This window comes from Mesocricetus auratus, unplaced genomic scaffold, assembly GCF_017639785.1.
Source record: "Mesocricetus auratus isolate SY011 unplaced genomic scaffold, BCM_Maur_2.0 Super-Scaffold_15014, whole genome shotgun sequence".
Lineage (NCBI taxonomy): Eukaryota > Metazoa > Chordata > Mammalia > Rodentia > Cricetidae > Mesocricetus > Mesocricetus auratus.
In genome coordinates, this window is record NW_024429186.1 from 76686465 (window position 1) to 76711561 (window position 25097).

At 38.5% G+C, this 25097-nt stretch overlaps 1 protein-coding gene across 10 annotated transcripts in view; it reads right to left on the minus strand.

Annotated features, from left to right (window-relative positions):
- The window catches only part of Dgkb (diacylglycerol kinase beta), a 744334-nt gene that overhangs the window by 25805 nt on the left and 693432 nt on the right, over nucleotides 1-25097 (minus strand). For all 10 annotated transcript variants that reach the window (XM_040743220.1, XM_040743223.1, XM_040743219.1 and 7 more), the window contains 2 exons: nucleotides 11301-11421; nucleotides 9985-10045 (listed from right to left, as the gene is read on the minus strand). In XM_040743220.1, the coding sequence (XP_040599154.1) occupies nucleotides 9985-10045; nucleotides 11301-11421 (182 nt within the window). The remainder of the gene's footprint in view (nucleotides 1-9984; nucleotides 10046-11300; nucleotides 11422-25097) is intronic.

Sequence of the window (25097 nt, forward strand, 5' to 3'; positions counted from 1 at the left end):
CCTGATCTTCGTGCCTCTACCTATCAAAGTGCTGGAATTATGGGCATGTAACTCTTCAGTTGAATTTTATGACTTAAAACTACTATGATCCTCTCTCCTCCTTCTCTTCTCTTTCTCTTAACTCCAGCTCCCCTTCCCCCATGCTCTCAATTAACTCAGGAGATCTTGTTCCTCTATTCTTCTCTGGGGGCCCAGGTATATCTCTTAAGATCCTCCTTGTTTCCAAGCTTCTCTGGTGGTGTGGATTGTAGGCGGGTAGTCCTTTGCTCTGTCTAAAATTCATATATGAGTGAGTACATACCATGTTTGTCTTTTTGTTACCTCACTCAGGATGGGTTCATCTAGTTCCATTCATTTGCCTGTGAATTTCAAGATTCCATTGCTTTTTTTTTCCACTGAGTAGTACTCCATTGTGTAAATGTACCACATTTTCTGTATCCATTCTTTGGTTGAGGAGCATCTAGGCTGCTTCCAGGTTTTGGCTTTTACAAATAATGCTGCTATGAACATAGTTTAACAGACATTCTTGTTGTATAAATGTGCATCTTTTGGGTATATGCCTAAGAGTGGAATTGCTGGATCTTGTGGCAGACTGAGTCCCATTTTCCTGAGGAATCTCCATGCTGATTTCCAAAGTGGTTGCACAAGTTGGCACTCCCACCAGCAGCAGAGGAGTGTTCTCCTTTCTCCACATCCTCTCCAGCATAAGCTGTCATTGGTGTTTTTGTTTTTAGCCATTCTGACAGGAGCAAGATAGTATCTTAGGATTGTTTTGATTTACATTTCCCTGATGACTAAGGATGTTGAGCACTTTAAGTGTTTTCAGTCAGTGAATCAGTATTTATCCCCATCATATGAATGGACTTTGGCTACTCTCTCAGCCTAGACACATGGGTAATAGCCTAGGCCCTGCTCTAAATGGTATGACAGACTTTGAAGATCCTCCATAGAAGACCTCACCCTCCCTGGGCAGCAAAAGGGGATAGAGATATGGGGTCTGTGGGGGTCAGGGAAGGAGGGGACGGAGAGGGAACTGGGATTGCCATGCAAAACAAGCTTGTTTCTAATTTTAATAAAAAAGGAGAAAAACTATTATGATAAAAAATTAATTGGAAGTGGTCAAGAAGTAAGGAAAACAATTTGTGAATTCAAATTAGATGAATATTCATCATTCAGTTGTAATAATAGCAAGAAAAAAGGGAAAATGTATAAATAGACCGAGAACCATGAGATGATATTCTTATGTATATACCATTGCAATTATGGAAGAAAAGGAAGAGGGAAAAATCAAGAATTAAAGAAATAAGGGCTGACATGGAAACATAGAATAAGGTATGCTATAATGTATAATAATATAAATTTACAGATTCTCAAAAGTAGTAAAACTGAAACACGGTGTGCTCACAAAAACCTACATCTGGATTTCTCAATATCAAACTTCTGAGAACCAGACAAAGAGGAAAATTGTGAAAGCTGTTCCCTAGCCACTGTGGTCTCACCACCCTACATGTCTAAACGGGAATCTCAAAATGCTTGAAGTAAGTCAGTGGTGCTGGCACACACACAGACGTGCACTGTAGAGTGGGAGTCTTTGGACTCATCAGAGAGGCTCAGGAATAGAAAGGATCAAGCAAATATTTCAGACAGATGGGAGGCAAAATAGATTCCTAAGAACATTGCCTTTAAGCTTGGCATAGAAGGGCTTTGAGTTTGCTTGTGAATCCTAGTATATTAGTATTTAAATCCCTCCAGCATCCAGAAAACTTTTTACAAAACCTATAAAAACACACATGTTTGGACATAGTGACATATGCCTTTAATCATAGCACTTGGGAGGCAAACACAAGTAGCTCTCTGTAAGCTTGAGGCCAGGCTGGTCTACATATCAAGTTCCAAGACATCCAGAACTATCAGGTGATACCCTGTCTCAAAATAAAAAACATATGTTCTAATAGGATCAAACAGTTCAAGCCAGATGTGGTGGATCATGTTTTTAATCCCAGAACTCAGGAGGCACAGGCAGGAATTGAGTTAAAGGCCAGCTTGGTTACACAATAAGTTTCAGGCCAGATAGGGCTATGTAGAGAGATCCTGTCTCAAAAGAAAATCACCATCCCCCTCCTCCTCATCATCATATTGATGATAATTAATATCAAGATAATCACAATATAGTACAATATATTGCACTGATATTAATTAAAGCATAATAACAAACTACAGCCAATGAAATGTATGGCTCTTGTGCTTGGCAAGGCAATGGGACTCCACTCTCTGTGTGTGAAGAGGAAACATTTTGCTTTAGAAACAGCCTTGGTTGTTGGGATTCTCATGGGACCACCTTGGCAAACAACTCAATTGAATGCAACCTAGTCCAACTACCAGAAGTCTCACCTGGCTACAAGAAATGACCAGTTCAGAAGCCCTATGCCTCATTATTAGGAGTCCTCATTAGGATCACCTGTATACATTCCAGAAAGTGTCTACTGTACTGGGTTTCCACACCATTACCCAAATGTTCCCCCAAACCATCAGTATTTTCCCATACTCTCTCACTCCACCCCATCTCTTCCTAATCCTGATCACCCCACTTCTGATCCCTCACCCCCATTCCTACCAGCACACAGTCCGCCGGTAAAGTCTATTCTGTTTCTCTTTCCTGGGAAGATATCTGAATCCTCCTTAGAACTCTCTGGTTTTATGGACTGCAACTTGGTTGTCATTTACTTAAGTACCATATTTGTTTTTCTGACTCTGGGATGCCTCACTCAGGATGACGTTTTCTACATCTATCCATTTACCTGCAACTTTCATGATGCAATTTTTATAACAGCTGAGTAATACTTCCTTGTGTAATGCAGCAAAATTTCTTTATGCATTTTTCTGTTAATGGACATCTAGGTTATTTACAGTTTTTGGCTACTATGAATAAAGCTACAATAAACATAATTGAACAAGGGTTCTCATGGTAGGATGGAGAATTCTTTGTGTATATATGCCTAAGAGTAGAATAACTGAGTCTTGGGGTAGATTGATTCCCCAGTTTCTGAGGAACCACCCTACTGATTTCCACAGTAGCTGTTAAAGTTTGCCCTTCCACTAAGCAAGTGTTCTGTTCTCCTGGCTGCACATCTTAGCCCGTATGAACTGTCACTTATGTTATTGATCCTAGCTATTTTAACAGGTATAAGATGGAATCTCAAGGTAGTTTTGATTTGCATTTCCACAATGGCAAAGGATACTGAAAATTTTAAGAGTGTTTCTAGGCTATTGGCTTTTCTTCTATTGAGAATTCTCTGTTTAGATCTTTTCCCTATTTTTAATTGAATTATTTGATTTTTTGATATCTAATGTCTTGAATTCCTTATATATTTTAGTAGGAAGGTATGGTATGCTGCAGGCTACTGAAAGGGAAACATGGACAGAAACCCAGCCACAAAATCTTTGAATATGTTAGGAAAATGGTGACATAGAACTTGTGGGAGTAACCAACCACTGTCTGATTTGATTTAAGGCTCACTTTTTGAGAAGAAATCCAATCTGACACTGCTTGTGTAACCAAGAACAAGAGACTAAATAGTCCAGAGACAATGGTTAAAACCAAACATTACTGATCTGAAAAGCAAAACAAAAGCAAAAATCTTAATGATATCTGGGATACCCATAGACCAGTGCCTTATCCAGTCATCATCAGAGAGGTTTCCTCCAGCAACAGATGGGATCAGATGCAGACAGAACTCCACAATCAGACATTATGTGTGAGAGAATCTAAATTAGAGATTTACATCAAATCCCTCCCTGCAGAGCCCAGGAAAGCCTGTGAATGGTGAGGTAGAAAGACTGTAAGAGCCAGAGGAGATTGAGGACACCAGGAGAACAATGCCCTCTGAATCAATGAAGCTAGGTGCATATGAATTCACAGAGACTGTAGTAGCAAGCACAGGGCCTAAATGGGGCTATACCAGGTCCTCTGCATATATATTATGGCTATTAGCTTAGTATTTTTATGGGACCCTTGATAGTGAGAACACTTGTGTCTACTCTTGGGACTCTTCCTTTTCTTGGGTTACCATGGCCAACTTCAATACGACAACTTTTACTTCTTATTGCATTTTATATATTATGTTTGGCTGTTATTTCTTGGAAGCCTGGTTTTTACTAATGAGACACAGAAAGAGAGTGGAATGGAGGTAAGGGACAAGAGGGGAAGACTATAATCAGGTTATATTGTATAAGAAAAGAATCTATTTTCAATAAAAGAAAAAAAATTAAATTATAGTCCAGATTATCTGAAATGTGTGCCAACCCTGTGTCTGGAAAGTAGCACAGAGAGGCTACAGGTTGAATAGTGGCCTGTTTGGAAGCTGGAGAACCTCAGAACAGAAAATGGGATTTCAGATACACCTCAAATGAAACCTGCAACAAGAAGAATTCTCCAAGAACTGACTCCTATAGCTCATGATAACTTATCTGAGCTCCAGGAGGATAATTGAACATAGTGACAAGGATGGTGAATTATATTCTCAGGGAAATGAAGAGGCAATGAACTTGGGGGTCACAGGAGTCACAGCATCCTAGCAGAAGTGTTCAGTGTTACTTGAGGCAGAAGTATGATGAATGGCTTTGGTTATATCAAGAAATATAGCTCAATGCATTAAATAATGACAAAGATACTACTTGATGAAACATAACACTGTATTTTAAATGACAGTTTAGTCAATTATTGTTTCTGGTGATACTTTAAAGCTTTAAGCGATTACCAAATGATAAGACAAAACATCGCCATGAATGCATAAATCAAGACAGCCAACAGTCTGTTTCTCTCTCTTATTACCTGGCCTAGAGTAAGGTACTTGACTTCTCTGGCTTCTGTTTTAATTTGTCATATCGAATTATGATGACTTTTTTATTTTAATGGCTTTTTGAAGATTAAATAAATAATGAATTTGAGTACATTGAACATAAACATTTAATGAATATTAGTATTTGCTTAATAAATGATTGGAATCATTATCATGATTCCTCTGAATAGCTCAAACTGTTTCACGTGTTTGGAAAAGTCTATTTGCTTAATCTTTGTGACACTAAATGCTTTATGTGGGAAGATCCAAATTTACAAAATTTTCCATATCGGTCCTAAAGGACTGAGACAAATTGTATTTATCAAGTGATTACAGAGGGAAGAAAGTTTAGGGAATCTTCTTGTCCTTAAGCACAGATCTTATATTAAAATTCCATGGGCATAATGCTTCAAGATGGTGTCACAGGTAATGTTTAATACACCGAAACTGGCTACCTGGATTACAAGTCATTTACAGAATACAACTTTCATGATATGTCCAATAAATACACAACTAATAACACAGAAGTAGTTGGAGAAGTTCAGTTACACAAAAACAGGAAACAGAAGGATGTAATCTTTGGAGATTGGGAAAGATTCTTTCTATGCTACATTCAAACTCTTTGCTTTGAGAATATAATGAATAAAGATAACTCAAAATAACTTTTACATGTATTTAGATATGAAAAATATGTGAATGAATTGCTAGCCAAACTACATTATGTTCAGTGAAAGAAGATTTAGTAGAAAGCATGTTTTAAAATGCTATACTACCCCCAAGAAGTATTTAAGAAATTTATAAATTCAAAATGTTCTTGGTATTGGCAACCAAATTATGCAGGAGGAGCAGTTCTGTACTCTGAGAGCTCAGTGAGTATTGAAATGATGGTTCATGACTTCTGAGAACTTATGTCTTACAGGGAGGGGAAATGACTGTACTTTCAATGTGATATGGTTGTTGCTATCACAGGCAGTGGGTATGGGACTGAGCTGGAGGTTAGTGTAGTGGAAGAGGCGACAGGAATGGCAGTGCCTACAGAAGTCTCTGTGGTGGAGAAGCAGCGAGGGATGCCCCAAAGAATGAGCTGTGCCCCTTGGCTGAAAAGGAAAAAAAAAAGATTTTCCAGACTCTGGGGAAGCACATGAAAATACACATAGGAAGAAGCAGAAGAAGCTGTTACAACAGCAAGCTTGACCTGTGTCCAAACAGAAAGCTCAGAAAGGACTCAAAGTAGGAAGTACCCCAGTAGAATTATAGCTCACAGTGACTATGCTGAAGGGAATCTGCAAGATAAATTAAAAGAGAGCGTCATGGTGATTGGAACATACTTAGTCCTTTCTAGAAGCCACAAATGTAATGGGGCAAGTCTAGGATGGTCGTGGTAGCATTGGAGATACAGGCAAAGATTGTAGAAATGAATAATGTAGTTAAGTCGTCATATTTGATAGTTTGGGGGCTATGGAACTTACTGTAGGATGACTCAAATTTCCAGCTCTGGAAACACTGGGGGAGTAATGTTCATTGCTCAAAGCACTATGGAGAAGAACAAGAATCCTCTGGAGGAAAGATGTGTGGTGTATTTTGAAGAAACAGCGGTTAAGGTTCTTGAAGCTTTGTAGTCACTTCTTACTTTACAAAACCCCATCAGTAGTTCATCAACTGCAAAAAGTGAGAAACGCTGGGTACACACATATGGAGTAGGATCTGATGTGGTTTGCGCTCTGCCCTATCCTGTGGTCATATTCTGTCTTCCTCCAGTTTTTAGGTAGCCCTTTGTTTTATATGAATGCATGTTAACAAAGTCGGTCCATTCGATGTGTTCAGGAGGAAGAAGTTAGAAGGTAGAGGCTCTAGAGTTCACCTTGCAGACAGCGCTTCCAAACCATCCACGTCAATGTGTATTCTAGATTCAATAGTCTCCTAGTTTAAATATGTTTATTAAAATAATGAAGAAATAGTTACTAGGGAAAAAGTTCACTCTGTCAACGTTGTGAGTACTGATATACTATAACAGGAACATTTGACAAATATCTGTTGATTGATTTTAGTGGCAAAACTTAGAATGTCATGAAAGGAATTGTAACATGAATTTAAACCTGCTTAGTTTTTGCTTTTCTTGATATTTGTGATGAGGCCTGATAAAATTTATGAATAAACATTACTTTTTCCTTGACATTACTTATCGTTTTTCATTCAGATAAACGATACAACCCACTTTAATGCTTTCATCTTATGTGTTGTCACATTATTATGCAACCACCACTAGAGTCCATCTCAAGAATCTTTTTTATCTTGATTTTTTAAAAATAGTATTAATTGATTTAAGAATCAAGAAATATGCATTTCTTGCTCTTCTCCACTTTCTATTGAATTCAAAAGAAACCTTCTGGTTTCCTCTAAAATTATAACTTGAGAAACTCCTTCATAAATTGAATATCAGTTTATGGATATTTAAATTTAGCAAAGAGTTCTAAAATTCTACAAATTCTTATGTTCTATAAGAAAAAATGTACTAGTTTATTGAAGTAAAAACCTCTCTCTATATATCACTGCAAAGAATATTAATATTCTCATCAGTAAAAAGTTCAAAGCCCCCATGTGGTTCTAGGAAATGTAGGATATTCTATAATTCAAATTAATAAATAATAAGTCTTAGTATATTATAGTTCTTGACTCACTGAAGGTTGCAATACATGTTTTAAATGAATAAATATATTTATAAGAACATAAATTTAAATTATATAAATTATTAATTTATAAATTGTAGATTACAATAATTAAAAGGTAAAGTGTGTATCCTGCTACTAACTGGAAAAAAAAACTAAAATCAGTGTCAAAAGAACTTATGTTAAATCATTTAAACCTGTCTAAAATTTTAATTAAATGTTCATAGACATAGTCCTTCCAGAACTAGAAAAATGGTAGACAGTAATTTGCCCAAGGCCTTGCCCAAGAGAGCTCTCAAAGTAGCCTCAACTTTGTCAGCTTGGGATAACAGTGGGGTCAATGAAGAAGAATGCAGAACCCAGGTGCAGCTGTGTGGGCTTTAGTCACCACTCTGCTATGTGTTAGAGGTCAGAATAGGAAATTTTTTTAGCTTTCCCTAATTCATTGTGTTGATTTCATAAAATGGAGTTAAATGTGGTGTGTGTGTGTGTGTGTGTGTGAATTGCATGTGTCAATACAAACCAAGTATTTTGATATCTGCACAAGTGAAGATCTTAATGAGCATAAAGTATTAGCATTGCCTTTACTGCTTACTCACGATTCCTATAGTATCTGAAAGAATGCAAAGACCTTTGAAGGAATACCTTTGGTTCCACTCTTTTTGTATTATTTTTACTGATTCTCTTGTGATCGTGGCTGAACAACAATGATCTTATATTAAAGACAAGAGTACTAGTGACCATTGCTATCCCACATCATAAAAATGATCACTATCATGACTGCAAGTTCACTACGATTCCTACTGTAACCATCATGACCACTACCACTATTACTCTGGTGGTATGAGCATGGGCACATCCGTAATATCATCACCACTATCATTATATTTGTTGCTGCTACCATCAGCGCTAGAAACATCATTACCATCCCAAGTAGCAAAATTACTGCCACCATTAGTGTACTGGCCAGTTTGATGTCAACTTGATCTAGCTAGCATCATAAGAGAGGAAGAAGCCTCAATTGAGAAAATGTCTCCACAATGTAAAACTGTAGATATTTCCTTAATGAATGATTGATGGTAGAGGGCCCAGCACATTATCTGGGTCTATAAGGCAGCAGCTTGAGAAAATCATGATGAGAAAACCAGTAAGCAGCACCCCTCTATGGCTTTTTCATCAGCTCCTGCCGCCAGGTTCCTGCTCAGTTTGAGTTACTGTCTTGATTTTCCTCAGTGGACTGTGATTCAGGATATGTAAGCCAAGTAAACTGTTTCCTTCCCAAATTGCTTTTGGTCATGCATCATCACAATAGCAGCCCTAACTAAGACAATTGGCAACTCCAACAATGACAATACTTAACATTGGTAAGACAATAAGAGTTAATGCGGCAATCCTATTCACAGACTCTGAAGAATGTCAGATAAAGCACAAGCACATAAAATATAGTAAGTGAAAGAAAAAAATGAAAAGATATTTGTAATTTACAGTAAGAGCAATCATAAAACATTTGAAAGTAACCTGTCTAAGGCTTTGTGTCAGATGGTGATAGGAAACTGCCTATCTACAGGTGGACTTGAAAAAGTAGATCCCTGCCTCTCACCTTATACAAAAACCAATTCTAAATGAACAAAAGAATTTAATATGTGACAGGAAACTGATAAAAGAGGAGCTAGGACAACTACTTCGAAACACAGGCTTAGGGAAGAACTCTGTTATTAAGACTGCCATTCAGGAAATAATGTCAACAATCAACAAACAGGATTTCATGAAGTTAAAAAGCTGAACACCAACAGAATTAGCCAAAGCATGAAGAGACAGCCTAAAGAATGTGATAAAAGCTCTGTTAGCTACATAACTAACAAGTACTACCATATAGAATATACAAAGAATTAAAGAAATCTAAACACTAATAAATTAAACATCTTAATAAAATGAACAGACTTTTCTCAAAGACTAAATATTAAGAACTAATAAACTTCAGAAAAAGTGTCCAATCCCTGTCCGTAAAATAAATGCAAATCAAAACACTGAGATTCTATCTTACCTCTACCAGAATGGCAGTTATCAAGAAAAAAATGTTTTTACTTTATTACTAAGAAAATAGTGGGTTCTACTAACTATAAGAAATGTTCCAGAAGCAAGAAATATTTAGCTTAAAGTACATCAGTTTTTTTCTTCATATGTGTCAAGGATCCATAACCAATTTTCATATTAGATGTTTGGAAATTAAACAAAAGAATTCAGAGAAGCTTTCTAAGTATCTTGCTTTGTCCTGGAGTTTACAGTTGGTCTTTGGTATCTGCCTGAATGCAATAGCTTCTCTGCATAAACAAGAGGAAAAAGTGGACTTGCCACATAGTTGCTAAAGAAGACAGGACAAAAGATGAGATTTTTTGTGGGGACTTAGCCATAGAAATGCATGATGTCTGGAAAGCAAAAGTCACACTGGTAATGATTCCCCACCACTTGGTGGTACTCACAGTGCATGGGGTCTGCATCCATGGCTCTCCATCAATCTGCATTGGCAGCGACTTGCTTGTCCTGGAAAAGAATACTTCACTGTTACTATAATGCTAAAATATTTACTATAAGAAAGTATCTGTAAAGCACAAGACAATAAGTCCAGGGAAGGCAAATGTGATCACTGCTGACCTTTTCTGAAAGGGGGGTTTCATTAACTATTAATGAACACTCTGAAAGGTTCCTTGGTCACAAGAATGTTAAAAGCTTCCTGGTAAATGTGGTGACATAAAGAATAATTCTGAATGCCAAAAGAAAATACCAGGGTTTGTGTTCAAAGGCAATTTCTGAATTCCTAAAACCAAAGTGACTCCTTGTTGACATATGTACAACCTCACACACATTGCAAATCTTTCAAAAATATGGTGGGAGTCTAAGATTTTCTCAAACCAACACATTCATAAAATAATATCTGTCATGTCTACATTACAGCTTGTGGTTTCATTTTGGGGTCAAATGCATTCTATATTTTTTCTATAGGTAAAATATTGTATATAATTAAAACTTTGGAAACTTTATCACATACTGATTTATAATTTAGGTTTATGAGAACAATGCTGCACTTTAGCCCATGAGAAAATGTAACTTAATAGTGTGTCAGTAGTTTTTTCCTTTGGATAATTTGTTCAGTAAATACTTTGATGCTGCAGTAGCTTGAGTGTGAATGAACACAGGGATGTATTAAATCTCTATGTGTGTGTTAGCTGGTGCATCCACATGGCTTGACTTTTAAATATCTCTCTCGGACTCATGTGTTATAGATTAGGTCCCTAGCTACTAGCCCTACTTTGGAAACTTTGCAGCTTAGAAGCTTCAGTAGGTCGACCCTTGTTGGAAGAAGTTGACTGCTGGAAGTAGGTTCTTGGGACTATGTTGTTCCTAGCCTTGTCCCCTCTCTGTTTCCTGGCTGACAAGATGCAGACACCTCCTGTTTCCCACTTTTGTCACACAATGGGCTGGCACTTATCAGTTCTGAGCAAAATAAACCTTCCCTCCTTTAAGATGATTTCCCCTTGTTTCTTTTTGGCACAGTTATAAAAATGTAACCCAAACACCAAGGTAGTAAAAGAATATTAGATTCTATAGAACTCAATAAGAAGCAGTTGCCAAGCCGTAAAAGCTGTTAATTTCCATCATTTTGAAATATGTAAGCTTTAATCATTGATCAGTTGAAACAAAAATAAGACAGATACCACTGTCATAAATCTTGCATCCGTTTAGTTAGCTGGGATTATGTCATGTCAAAGCACACAGTCAATTATAGCAGAAGCACTACCTGATAACCACAGAGGAGCACTGAGCCAGCCTCCGACCAGCACTTTTCAGCCCGGTGTATATTTGTCCCATTTCCATTGCTCCTTCCAAGCCAACAACCTCTAGCAGCTGGTCACTCAGATCTGAAAGAAAATGCATGCCTAGTCAGTCTCAGTGTGCATATACACAGGAATGCCACTGTATCTTAAGGAAGTCACAAATGACACTCTGCGAAATGCCTGTCTCGAAAATCAAAAGTAATGAAAAAAATTCGGTACTTCGGTAAGTCTCAGCTTAGCTAATCCTTGATGCTCTATAGAGAACTATTTGCTCTCAGCTTATTCTAAAACAAGCAGAAAGAACAAGTTCAGAGCCAAATAATAAAAAAAGAAAGAAGAAAAAAAACATAACAGTAGTTTTTAACATCAACAAACTTAATGTTATTCCACATGTATACATGGAAGAGCTATACAGCCCACATGAGACATTTGGCAGCAAATACACATTTCATCACTATAAATAAAGCATACAGATCTACTGTCAGACGTGATTTTGTTAAGCTACTCAAACAAGAAACCCTGGAGATCATGGAGGTTGAAGCGTTTTCTTTCACAGGTTATCAAGACTGAGTCTTATTTCATCAAGTGGATTGAACACAAGGTAACTGTATAGAAATTCAAGAAATGATAGAAGTTTCTGGTAACATTTTCCTGAGGTTGAGGAATATATAGTCTACCAAAATGACATTTGGGAGTAGATGAGATAATTAGCACATTGCAAACATCATCTTATTCTTCTTAACAGAAACATCAGAAAAGGGCTGGTACCACCTGTTAAATGTTTCTTTAGCCCATGTCACAGTATGAAGCACGTCTTACAGGATGGACCTCACAGATATATGTCCTAAGCCAACTTAAAGAAACTGAAAGTTAGAGGACCACTTTTTAAATATTCATACACTAAGGGCATGATATGAACAAATTTGAACTGATGCACTTTGGAGCACAAATCATTTGCAAAGGAGTTACTTAAGAAATAGACATATTTGCATAAGTTGTACTGTGTAAGGTACAGTTCTTTTCAAAGGTGTGCACTGGTACAGAAAACAGAGGGTATCCTCCCGTTGATTGGGAACCTGCCCAACACTTTGACAGTGGACTTGCTCATTTATAGCACACAGAATGCTTAGATCCTGATAGCATACAGAAATTATGGTAACTACACATGGTCCTTTTCTTTTGTGGTGTTCTTTGTTTTATCTTTTGTTTTCTGGAGACAGGTTCTCAATGTGTAGCCATGGCTGACTTTGAACTTGATATCAGACCAGGCTGGCCAGCAATGCTTGCCTCTGATAGGCTTAGGCTTATGCTAACAGGCCCAGTGTGGTATTCTTGTAAGGTTTTTGGTGTGTTTCCGGGTGTAAATAATTTTGATACAGTTTTAAGAGCAAAAAACAAGTCTGGAGGGGGTATCACACAGTGGGAAGCCATGGCCGCACACTAGATAAACACGTAGTTGGTCTGCACCAACAATGTTGAGCTTGGAATGAGAAAACAGGTGCAGGATCCATTTTGGACAGGAAGTTTCAGTAATTACTAAGGAATGTGTGATAGCTCAGAATTTAGGGATGTTGATGGTCCATGTTCAACAGAATTCAATTGTAGTAAGCAGCTCTTCGAGACCTCCAAAAGTTCATTAGCTTCAAGATCACTAGAAAATGTAGCATAAGCTCATAAAATGGAATGTCTGGCCTAAATAACATACTTTAAGTTGGCTGATAAAATAATATTATTTTAACATTTCTTTTTGCTGTAGTTGTAGCCGAAGAGGTCCCAAGTAAAAAGCATTCAGCTATGAAACCAGCACACCGAGCTATGGAGGGGATTTGAAGCCCTAGAGAATCCATCTTGCTGCTTTCACCCTATTTAGACTTGTTTCTCAGAAGCTATTCTCTGTTTTTAGCTTAAATTTCTGCTGCCAAGAACAGATGGTCAAGGAATGGAAACATATTCTTTCAGCTGTAGCCGGCACTCAAATGTGCTTGGCTCTATAGTCTGGGTGCTAATGTTCACATTTCTTAGATATATGTCAACCAGAAAGTGGCATCGTGGCAGATGCTGAAGGCTCAGGTGTCCGCAAGGTGATGGTAATAATGTACATCACAGGGACAGAGCACGTGTTCGGGGCTGTGGGTTTGTACCACTCAGTTCCTACACAGGTTAGATTTCATGTGATTTTTTTTCTAATGATCTGAGGCTGGAACTATTTTCCAAGTGAAGCAGTTTCTCACAACAGAGTTGATCTGTGAGCCCTAACTTTTCTATGAATCACAGGGATTTGTCTACACCCACACCATATTGCTACTGTCTACCACCCTCCTGCTGAGTTTTGTCTTTGATTTTCTTCTCCGTGAAAAATACCCTGCGAACCAATTCTGCTGTTAATAATCAGTAAAGATGATATACCTCATGCATTCAGAAGGCAAGCTTTTGCCTTTAATGGCCTTGCAAGACAAGACTGCTTTAGAAATGGCAGAGTACTGAGGACTATGCACAAGGGTTAGGTAAATACCATATTCTTTCTAATTGGGTGTTAGGTGGAAAGCAAAGGAAAAGAAACTAAAACGCAAACAGCCCTACATTTGAGATATTCGAATTGCCTCCCATAAGATGTTGGTGTTTTGATGCAGTGTCCAGGTGTTTGTCTGTGATTCCTGAGATCATGATCCTGACTGACATAGGACACATAATTGTTATTTATATATTGTTGAATTTGTTTTTATCTGTAGTGACTTTATAAACACCCAAGACTTCTTCACTTTACACCCAGCCAAACTTTAAATAAGTTGTCCCTGCAAAGCACTGTCTAACAACATTCACTTAATGAATTAATGTGATCCCTGTCAACTGATTGCATATTTTAGAAGAGTTGTAGTAAACTGTAGCTTCTGAGCAAAAATCCTCTGCATTGACCGTTTTTGCATGAGTTAGGAAATCCGACTGACTTTTTATATATTTAACAAGTGGGAAAAATTCAACAAAAATAATTTACAGTGACACGAGAACTATGTGAAAGTTAAAATTTTATTATCAGTAATCTAGTTTGCATCCCTAAGTTCTGTGACTGTCTATCAGAGTCCAAAGACAGAGTGGGTCCTGTGTCAGGGACCATGTATTCCCCAAAAGTCTAAAATGTTCACTGTATGAACCTTTTATGAAAATGTTATTCACTTGTGTTTAAGAGAAACACTAACTCTGCCAGAACACAGCGGTTTCTCTTTAGTTTGTTGCTATAGATATAAAATGACACCACAGTGACCTGGAAAGTATAATATATGGCCACACATTTCAGTGCCCCCATTCATGTGGTTCCCAGATGTTTCAAACCATGGTGCCTTACCACACTCGTGTGCACAAAGGCTTGTCGTGATCCATTTGTTAAATACAGATATATCATTAAACAGCAATGTTTCCAATTGACGTCAAAAGAATTAGGACAGCATAATATTCTCCTTTGTGATCAGTTGTCAAATTCATGTTTACTTCCTTGAGTGTGAAAAATACAATTGGACTCACAGAGAGGAAGGCAAAATTATGGCCAGACCTAGAGATCTAGGTGAGTCACTTTTTCCTGAAGTCAACTGTTGCGCATCAGGTAATCACAACTGCTGGAGAGGTGGCTCAGAGAGTAGAAGCACTTGTTGTCAAGCCTGGCCAAGCCTGAGGACCTGTGTTCGAAAATCCACATGGTGGGGGGGAAATAGACCAATGCAAATTGTTCTTTGACTTCCACATATGAGCTATGACACACACACACACACACACACACACACACACAATCAATAAACAATTGAAAAAATCCTGTCATAGTATGTGTATGCTCCTCTCCTAAGGAAGATCTTGCTTTTCTTTAACATGTTATGGATAGGGAAGAGGAAAGAGCAGGTGGATCAAAATCAGCCTAAGAGTCAGCACATTCCAGAACAAAAGTACAAAAGTGATGTGACTTGTGTATGTGAGCGCGCACGCGTGTGTGTGTGTGTTTCTGTGCTACAAGGGACAGAACCTGGGGGCCTAACATGATACAGGAATTGATCTGTGTCTAGCCACAGTCCCATCTCTGTCTTTGACTTTTCAAATCCTTTTCTGAATATTGTTAATGCTGTAGTGTTTTATTCCACAGTAAGTCAGGGATATGAAAGGAAAATATGAGTGTCAAAGGAAGCACAGATACATCAGGGAGTGCAGGAGCAGTGGATCTAATAAGTGGCTAATATTTATTCATGGTCTCTTCATCTTGACAGCCAGGCCCTGATAATACGTCTCATTATGTAATTGTTTCAGACTGCCATATGTGACAGAACAGAAGACGATGCTCTGAAAACACAGGCTGAGTGTGGGTTGTAGCATTTCATAGAAGAATGTGTCCTAAAGGAGGAGGAGGGAGATATGGAGAAGAGCAGGAAAATCCTCGTGTTTGGCATCCAGCAAAATGCTGCCCTATTGTGGAAGATACGGGGTGCAGGTTCATTTTATCATAACAGTAAATTTCTAATTACATCACCACTTATCAAGTCCATATTCTGTCTCTGACCATAAATGGGGTTTTGTTTTCTGCACGTATGTAGGCTCCATGCCTGCCAGTGATGTTTACTTTATCTAGCAGCAGTTTGAAACATGCCTGAGGATCCAGAGTAGTATATATGTTGTATTTGTGTTTGTAATGGAAGTTAAACTGATGGCCTTTTGTCTCAGTGCCTGCTAGGCCAAAGACACATGCTAACTGAGCTACAACCCAAATTCCTTTAAAAAATTTTACATGTTCGCTGTACGGGAGAGACATCCACAAATGAGAACACTTTAACAATTACTTCTCAGTGGTTACATCCACTGTGCACTGGTTTTTAGTTTACTTGTAGTGATCTGCTGCCACTGTGGAGTAGATGCAGAGTTTAGGAGGAGGCTGATTCTGGAGTGACTTTAACTAAAAACTTTTTGTTACAAGGTCTGTATTTCAGTCTTTATAGACACAGTGGCAGGTGTTTAATACCCCGATGACCATACTGCGTGACTGCGTATCATCAACAATTGACAGAGGGAAAGGCAGAGTTACAGTATAGATATAGCACTAGCAGACTCTCTGCTAAGGGCTCTTCAGGCACTATCCCAAGTAAATCTCCCAACAGTCAAAAAACCCAAAACTGCTGAGTGGGGATTGGGTGGGGGGCTGCGGGGGCTGGTGGTGGAGCAGGGGAGGAGGGGAGGGAGAAAGAGCTGGGATTGACATGTGAAGCAAGCTTGTTTCTAATTTAAATATAAAAAAACCCAAACCAAGCAAGCAAACAAACAAATAAAAAACTCTCAACATCCTTTGAGGTTAGTGCTAGTCTCTTCATTTGACTAATGCAAACATAGTATGTGTTTAAGTCTCCACATACCACTGAAAACAGTTTTATCAATTTCATGCTGTTGTATATTACTTATCAACAGTAAGGACTGATAGAAAAAGATAATGAAAGTTATAAAATCAGAGTCATCCAATTATCAATACTGATTATTTTAGATACCATTACTACAATAAAACACACAAAAATTGTACTAATGAAGACTGTATCAAAATTAAGAAATTCCAAAAATCCTTTGAGTTTATTTGTATCCACTTTTTTTAAATCTAAGAAAGAAAAGATTTTGGTAAGTCTACTTCCTATAAAATCTAAAAAGTATGTAAAGGATTACTGCATTCACACACATACATGCACACAAACACACATGCCTGCCTTTAAAAATGGCTTTTAAAGAATATATCTGATTTTTTTAAACAACTGGCCAGAGCTGTTTATTACTTTATGAGTTTTCATCTTAAAATTCTGGATCGTCCCAAAAATTACTAAAAAGACCAAAGCCACTGTATGGTGAATTGTAAACAACCTCATTGTTCAAGGCTTCTAAATCACTTGATTATAGCATACTCAAAAAGTGACCTTCATCACTGGGCACTCAACTCAAGAAATCACTCCATTCACAAGACCCAGAGAACTAGATGAAAGCTTTCCCACAGTCATCCATGGCTTTGCCCCGCAGTGTGAAGCATCAGGAAATGTAAGCGCAGTGTGTGTGTGAGAGTGGAGAAGAGTGGTGAATGCATACTGCTGCTTCTGGGTCCTTGAGTCAGCCTGCTCTCTGTGAGCTTTGTGGTGGGGCTGAAGGCTCTCACTTGTTTTCTGTGTGAATGAGCCATTAGTGTGTGGGAATGTTTTCACAAGGCATTGCCTCCTCTGCCCTCCTCTATAAACCAAGCTTCTTCATGTGTCTCCTCATATCAGTGCCATCGCTGAACAAAGCGAGTGCTCATGAATGAAGGCTGATGTCAGCAAATTCTGAACAGCTTTTGGAGGGGCATCTGCATCCTAACACTGAGGCCAGTGAAGGAGTATAGTCAGCAAAGACATCATCAATGCTTACTTTCCAAACCAAAAAAAAATATTTAAAAATCTCAAACTAGTGGGGACCTAGAGCCAGTGAGATATTCCATGTAGCTCTCCGTGTTTTCTAATACACTCTAGAAGAATGATGGACATCAGTATTTTCTTAAGAAGTAGAGCATAGAGAGATACTTCTGCTGTTCCTTAATTTTAGCATCAAAGAGTTATGAAAAAAAACAACCAAAATCTTAAAAGCATGGTACTCTTGAACTCAATGATGAGAATTAAAATAAAGGCAAAATATAATGACAAAAAAAGGTTATAGCAGGTGTTTCCCTCTATATTGGAGCTGTTTTGGTATTCAATCTATCCTGCTTACATATAAACATTGTTCATTCTAGTTAGAAGTTGAAAGACTTGAATATAGCTGGGGTTATTGTGCATAAAAGCATTGCTGATCAGAAGGAAATCTCATTCTCCTTGCAGTTTGTCGTCATATAAAAGGCTACAAGGCTAAGCAGAATCACATCCCAACATTTCTTATTTGGAACCTTTAATTGCCTGTAGTCTGATGTATTGCAAGAAATACCTGGAAAGTTCACTGATTTTAAGGCTCTGTGCACTAAGAATATAGTTGTTTCCATTGAAACGTGTGCGTGTGCATGTGTGTATAAGTTTTGCTTTAATGAAAGACCATGCATCTCTCTTTAGGACCCCAGATGAGAACTGGTACCTGTTTTCTCAAACACTGAATACACTTCCTGGAAGCATCACCTGCTATACAGATATAAACAGGTCTTGACAAATCAGTGCCTCTAGGAAAGTTATTGCAGCCATGGAAGACTCCACTGAGTTTTTCTTATTTGTTTGAAAGCTTATAACAGATTGCTGACAGATAGGCCATCCTATCTAATGGGCCACCTATTAGCAAGTAAGAATAGCCTGGTGTACACCTGACTCCTATTGTGTAGCTAGTTCCCCCTCCTCTTTGCAGCACAGTAAGGCAATATTATTTCATAACCTTATGTCTATAGAAAAAGAATTGTACTATTGTCCTGGATTACTAAATTGAATTAATGTTGACACAAGTAGTTTTATTTGAATGGGATTTTAAATTAATTCCATTTGTAAATACTTAAAAGAAACACAATATCCTTTGCCATGTCAATTAGAGTGTTAGCAGAGAAATCCATTCCACACAGATATCACTCAGAAGAGAGCATGAGCTACCTCTCACTGCACAGATTCTCAGTATCCAGGCATCTTATTGCCTTTATTACTCATTGACTGCAAGTTTCCAAAGAGCTTGTGTCAGAAAAACAAGGGAAGATCAAGCACTTCTAGGTATACATGATGAGGACATCAGACAATTCTTTATATTTTACAAAGTTTGTTATCTGAGCGAAGGATCTGCACTGATATGAATCCAGGGCTTAGCAAATTTCAGCACTCTGCTGACCAATACTAATGTGAAAAGCAGAGTGGCCCACAGGAAGAGTCCCTCCCCCCAGTCACTGGAAATACATCCCCCAGTCGCTGAAAATTCCTCCTCAGTCGCTGGAAGTGCCTCCCACCTCCCATAGTTGCTGGAAGTGTCCCTGAGTCTCTGGAAGTGTCTTTTCCCACCAACACTATTGATGATAAGAAAGGGTCAAAGGCAAACTTTCAGATTCTTACACTAGGAAAGGCATCATTGCTCTTCCCTTTTAAGGAGTTGTTTTGGGGACTGAGGGAGCCGAACCTCTTGATTAGATATCACCCATGCATTTCTCTTTTCTTCTGCCTACTCATGCAAGTCACACAACTTAAAAAGTAGTTCAGAGCGCCATTGCATTGATACTGTTGGTACAAAGAAAAATGGTTCTTTTTAGTTGCATTCTTACAGAAGTTATTTGTTTAAAAGGACTATACTGTATTGGTCTTGCAGCTCTTTAGACAACAGGACAAAAGCAGTTCTATGAAAGAGGACTAAACTTGGACAAACCGTTAGAAGAAAAAAAAGCCAAGTTCCTCTCTGTTTTTATCAAATTTGATTGCTGCAGCTGTTCCCAGCTTCTGTATTTTAAAAATAGCCTTATTCAGTGCCTGGTTGGCTAAAGGCCAGAGTGCCATTAGAACATGCTGTACGGAAAACCTCTATTCAGTTAGAAATACAGAAATATATTTAAGATCAGTGGGGGTCATCTGCACCAAACACTTGTAAAGGAAAATAGAATTTTAATGTGTTTGCACTGATCGCCACTTTTACTAGCTAGTTAAAAGCCCCTGTGAAAGCTTCCCTGTTATTCCTTTATTTTTCTCTCTCAGGTAAAACTCCAGAACAAGTATTGACTTTATTGGAAAAAATATTATTGCATAATGGTCTGTTTCTCAGATAGCGACTGTACACCTGAAATACATATTTCAAAGAGAATCTACTAACAGCTTTGGTTTGTTGCTTACAGGCACCCGTCCAACAAGGTGGGAACTACTGAGCAGGTGCTTAAAAGTGGGTCATCTTAGCATCTCCCTCCAAAGGTCCCTGCATCTAGAATAGATCTAACCTGCTCCCAAACCCAAATGAGTCTTTTAGACTAATACATTCAAAACATTGGTCTCAAAATGTATGGTTATTAGGTCAAAAACTGTATCATCTGGTTTCATTTCAGAGTTGGCCTCTGCAGCTATTCAATCTTTCCCCTTTTCCTCATAAGAACTAAAGGCAGTGCTTTGAGACTAAACAGATTCACACTGGAGTGCTTAATTTGTGTTTCCAGTAAACGGAATTTGTTCTGCATGAAATATATATATCTTTTGAATTCAGAGAACAGAGGTCATGAGGAAGAAAGAATTAGAAGGCTGAAGTTGGCCTACGTGAGAATAGGCGCTTCCATTATGGGACCCCACACATACTGTGAAACACCTGAGAATTTACCTCGCTTGAGAGCTAATGTCTCAACTTTTGTAGAGGCTGATATAAGTCTCTTGGGGTAAACACCTAAGACTTTATCACCCATAGCAATAGCACTAGGCAGAATGTAACTATTTATTGTAGTTCCATGCCCTCAAAGTTCCTTGAGAAAGCAGAGATCCAAAGATACTTTCAAATACACACAGTAGGATGTGCTATTGAAGATAGAACTTTAGTTTGAGCAAAGAATTTGTTTTTTACTTTATTTAAAGTAGAACCACATAATCCCCCCACCCTTTAACCCTTCAGTCTCTTCTATGTGCACCCTGATCCACTTCAAATTCATAGTTTGCTTTTTCTTTAATTATTACTAATATATATGAATTAATGTATGAGTACAGCCAAGTTTGTTTAGTAAGTTTGCTTGTATGTACATACTTTTTGAGTTGAACACTTGTCATTGGATGCCCAATTAGGGGACTTTTCCTTGGTGAAGACAAATTCTCCCTTCTCAGCAGTCACTATTGTTCATAGCTCTTCATCTAGGGGTCAGATCCATGAGATTTATTTCTCCATCCACACTGACATGTCTACTGGTGTTATCATTGTTCAAGTCTTTTTTAGACAACCCTGTTGTTGAGATTTAATGCCTATAACTTCCATGTCATTCATAGGAGACACAAATATCACAGCAGACTTCTGGTTCTCTGGATGTTATAATCTTTGCTGCTTCATCCAAAATGTTTCCTTATTCTTAGGTGGGGAGGTAATGTTGTGCATGTAGCAGTTGGGAATGAACACCTCATGGGATCAATTGCCGTTTGACCAGATATGGCTTTCCATAAAGATATCTCTCTTCCACACAGACAAGCTTCTTTGATCAGGAGTGAGAGCTACATTTCTCTGTGGGTATAAGGAGCTACAATTTTCTGTGGGTATTTAGAGTGAAAGTAGGATTTATATTGGTGTAGGAAATTTACAGAAGTAGACCCATGACCTAACTAACCTCCTTAATTGATCAGGTTTCCAGGACTAGACAGTATTCTCTTTTTGTTGAAGGGGCATTAAGTCTAATTAGATAGCTGTTAGTTACTGCCATTACAAGCATGCCACTATTGCAGCTTGTCACACTGGTCATTGCTGTGGTTCACAGGCCCCACAGCTGCACAGGACTGTCTATTGTGTTCCTGCCCTGGCAACACGCATAGTATCTTCTGGTACTATAAAAGCTAATCCTCAGGGAGGAGGTTTTTGGGTCAGATACACCTCAATCCTCTGAGGAGTATGTCAGAAGTGTTTGGAATCTTTAACAATAGGAATTTATCTTCCATTTCCGGGAGACAACCAAGGGCATTGCTTTTGGAATATCTTTTAATAGGTTTCCTGACACAGCGTCAACTAGCCTGGTACTTGGTATGTAGACAAAATTGGCCAGTCTGCCTCAGTTTCCTGACTGATGCTATTATACGTGTGCACTGTTATATTCAAGTCAAGTTTTAAAAATAGGCATAACCCTATCTGATTTTTTCCTAGGTGAAAACATTGTTGAAGGTATACCCATCAATATTTTTCTTTTTACGGATGAATGACCTTGAGCTTGATATTGAAATGTGGGAGGTGTAAAATATTTCAGTATCTGCAAGAGTAGCAGTCAATGCAAATGGATATTAAATGATGAGAGTGAAAAAGTATCAGAGGTTTGAAATGTATCTGTAACTGACAGTTTTGTTTCTCGAAAGTCATCGGGAGGGATAGCTCAAACTTTGAAGGTCACAGCCAGTTGTACTGAAACGATTCTCTAATTTAACATTTGGCACAGCTGTAGTGAATACCAGATTCAAGTGGAAAGTACTAAACTGAAACATGTCTTAGAAGTTCTGATTTCAAGTCCAAACTTCTGCTTCGGTTACAAAGGTAATCTCAGGCAAATCATTTAATATTTCTGGAATAAGCAACCCAATCTCAAAAAAAGGAACGATACATGCTTTACCTTGTGATTAACTCTCTTGTTTCAATCAATCCCACAGTAATTTTCTTGCTTATTCTCTTTCTTTATCCACTAGACTAAATATACTTTATGCCTAAGTGATGCAATTATGAATTCTGTGAATGCCACACTTTTGATGGATCAACATTTCCTTGAGAGTGGCTTGAAAAATATTGGAGGTAAACTAATTAAAGTGTGTGTGTGACTCATAGGAAAAACACGTGACTGCGGATACTGAAGTGGTGGTGGGACTCAGAATGAAGAGAGGCAAAGAACAACAAAAATGTATAAGCCAGAGTAATCCCTTGGGTTAGGTAAATGTGAAATGCAATTAGGCTGGATGACTCTTGAGAGAACCAGAGCATGGGCTTTCCCGCCATGAAGTCAAATAACGGATAGATTAAGTAGGCCAACACACTGCAGGTGGCAAAGAGACAGCATTGGGCTTACTGTGAACTTGGAGCAGAAATAAGACCCAGGCTGGTGTTACTGTTACAAGGAATGGGGATAGCGGGATGTCACTTCAGTTACTTTCTAGGCATAAAGTGGAGTTTAAAAGGTCAGTGGACTCTACTATAAAGGAGAACAACATTGTTCCAAGCAGTGTGGGTGGTACCCCAGGGTAATGAAACTCTGTATTGGTATATTAGATGAATACCAAGATTTTACTATCCTATTGATTTGTAATTTCTTAAATAAAAGGAGTAGTGTTGACAAAATGAACATTTTCTTAGCTCTCTGGGTAACAGTATTGTACAAAAAGATATTTTTTTAACTTGCTACAAGTTCATTAGCCTCAGAAGTCATAAACACGGGTATCAACACACACACACACACACAAATAAAGAAGCACATTAAAATTACGCATGTCAGCTAAGCTGGGGTAGGTGGGCAGTAGAGAACAAGGTATAAAAGGGAACTGTTCTATCTGACCTGGGAAGCACACAGTCACTATCCACTATGGGCTCCAATCTGCACATAAACTTCAGCACACTGTGAGCTCAAGCCGCCTTTTGTCAGAATAGTCACTCTGATTACAAGATGGAGAGGTATCTGTGCTTGGCTGTTCTTGAACCTAGTCCTGGAGATTTTGCTCAAGTGAGCCAACACATCTATTTTGTGGCCTTCTGAATGTTTACATTTAACATGAAAAAAATCTAATTTGTTTAGTCAGTCCAGTTGGATATGTGTCCCTTATAACTGAATGACACCTGAGTAACATGTTCTTAGTGCACTTTAGTGGGGTTGTTCTCCATCACTGGTACTTTTAATTGTTATGAGATCTGTAAAGAGCAAGAACCTTGACATCCAACCAAAAATTCATTTCTCACACTCCCCTCTGCTAATTCTAAGACCTTGTCCCTAACAATATTTCAAATTCCCTCAAGAGGCTTGATGACACTGAATGAGGCACAGAAAACTTCAGCCCTCCCAATTCAGATGCTGTCAGTCTTCCAGGCACTCGTTTATTACCCGTGTTCCATCCTGTGTCATCCCCAAAGTGTCTAAAAGCTTATACAAGTTAGTTCCCTTGCTGATTAACCCAGCTCCATGTCATGGGTCCCAGTATTCAGGACTGACTGGTTTAAGTCGTCTTTTTCTATGATACCACCTTACTCCTGTCACTGACTGGTTTAAATCATCTTTTTTCTGAGATACCATCTCATCCCCGTTGGAATGGCTACAATCAAAACCACCCCTGACCGTCTATGCTGGAGAGGATGTGGAGAAAGAGGAACACTCCTCCATTGCTGGTGGGAGTGCAAACATGGACAACCACTTTGGGAATCAGTATGGCAGTTTCTCAGGAAAATGGCAATCAGTCTACCTCAATATCCAGCAATTCCTCTCTTGGGCATATACACAAACAATGCACATACATGCATATGTTTAACTATGTTAATAGCAGCATTGTTTGTAATAGCCAGAACCTGGAAGCAACCTTGATGTCCCTCAATAGAAGAACTGATGGAAAAAATGTGGTACATTTACACAATGAAGTATTACTCAGCAGAAAAAAAAAAAACAAAGGAATCTTGAAATTTGCAGGCAAATGGATGGAACTGGAAGAAAACATCCTGGATGAGGTAACTCAGTCACAGAACAATAAGCAGGGTACTCACTCATATATAGATATTATTAGATATAGAGCAAAGAACTACCAACTTACAATCCACACCACACCAGAGAAACTAGGGAACGTGGAGGATCCTAAGAGAAGAACACATGGTCCCCTGAAGAAGGGGAGGGGAACAAAAGAGCCGCTGAGCAAATTGGGAACACAGAGACAGAGAGAGAGAGGAGGGAGCTGGGGAGGGGAGAGGGGAGAAGGGTACTTGGGAGGAGAACATGAGAGATCAGGAGTACTGAGACTGGGAGGAATTGGGGAGCGCAAGAAAGGGGATGCCTTGATAGAGGGAGCCAGTATAGGTTTGGAGAGAAGTCTGCCACTGGGGAAATGTTCGGGGATTCATAGGGATGACCCCAACTAAGAATCTAGGCAGTGGTGGAGAGGCTGCCT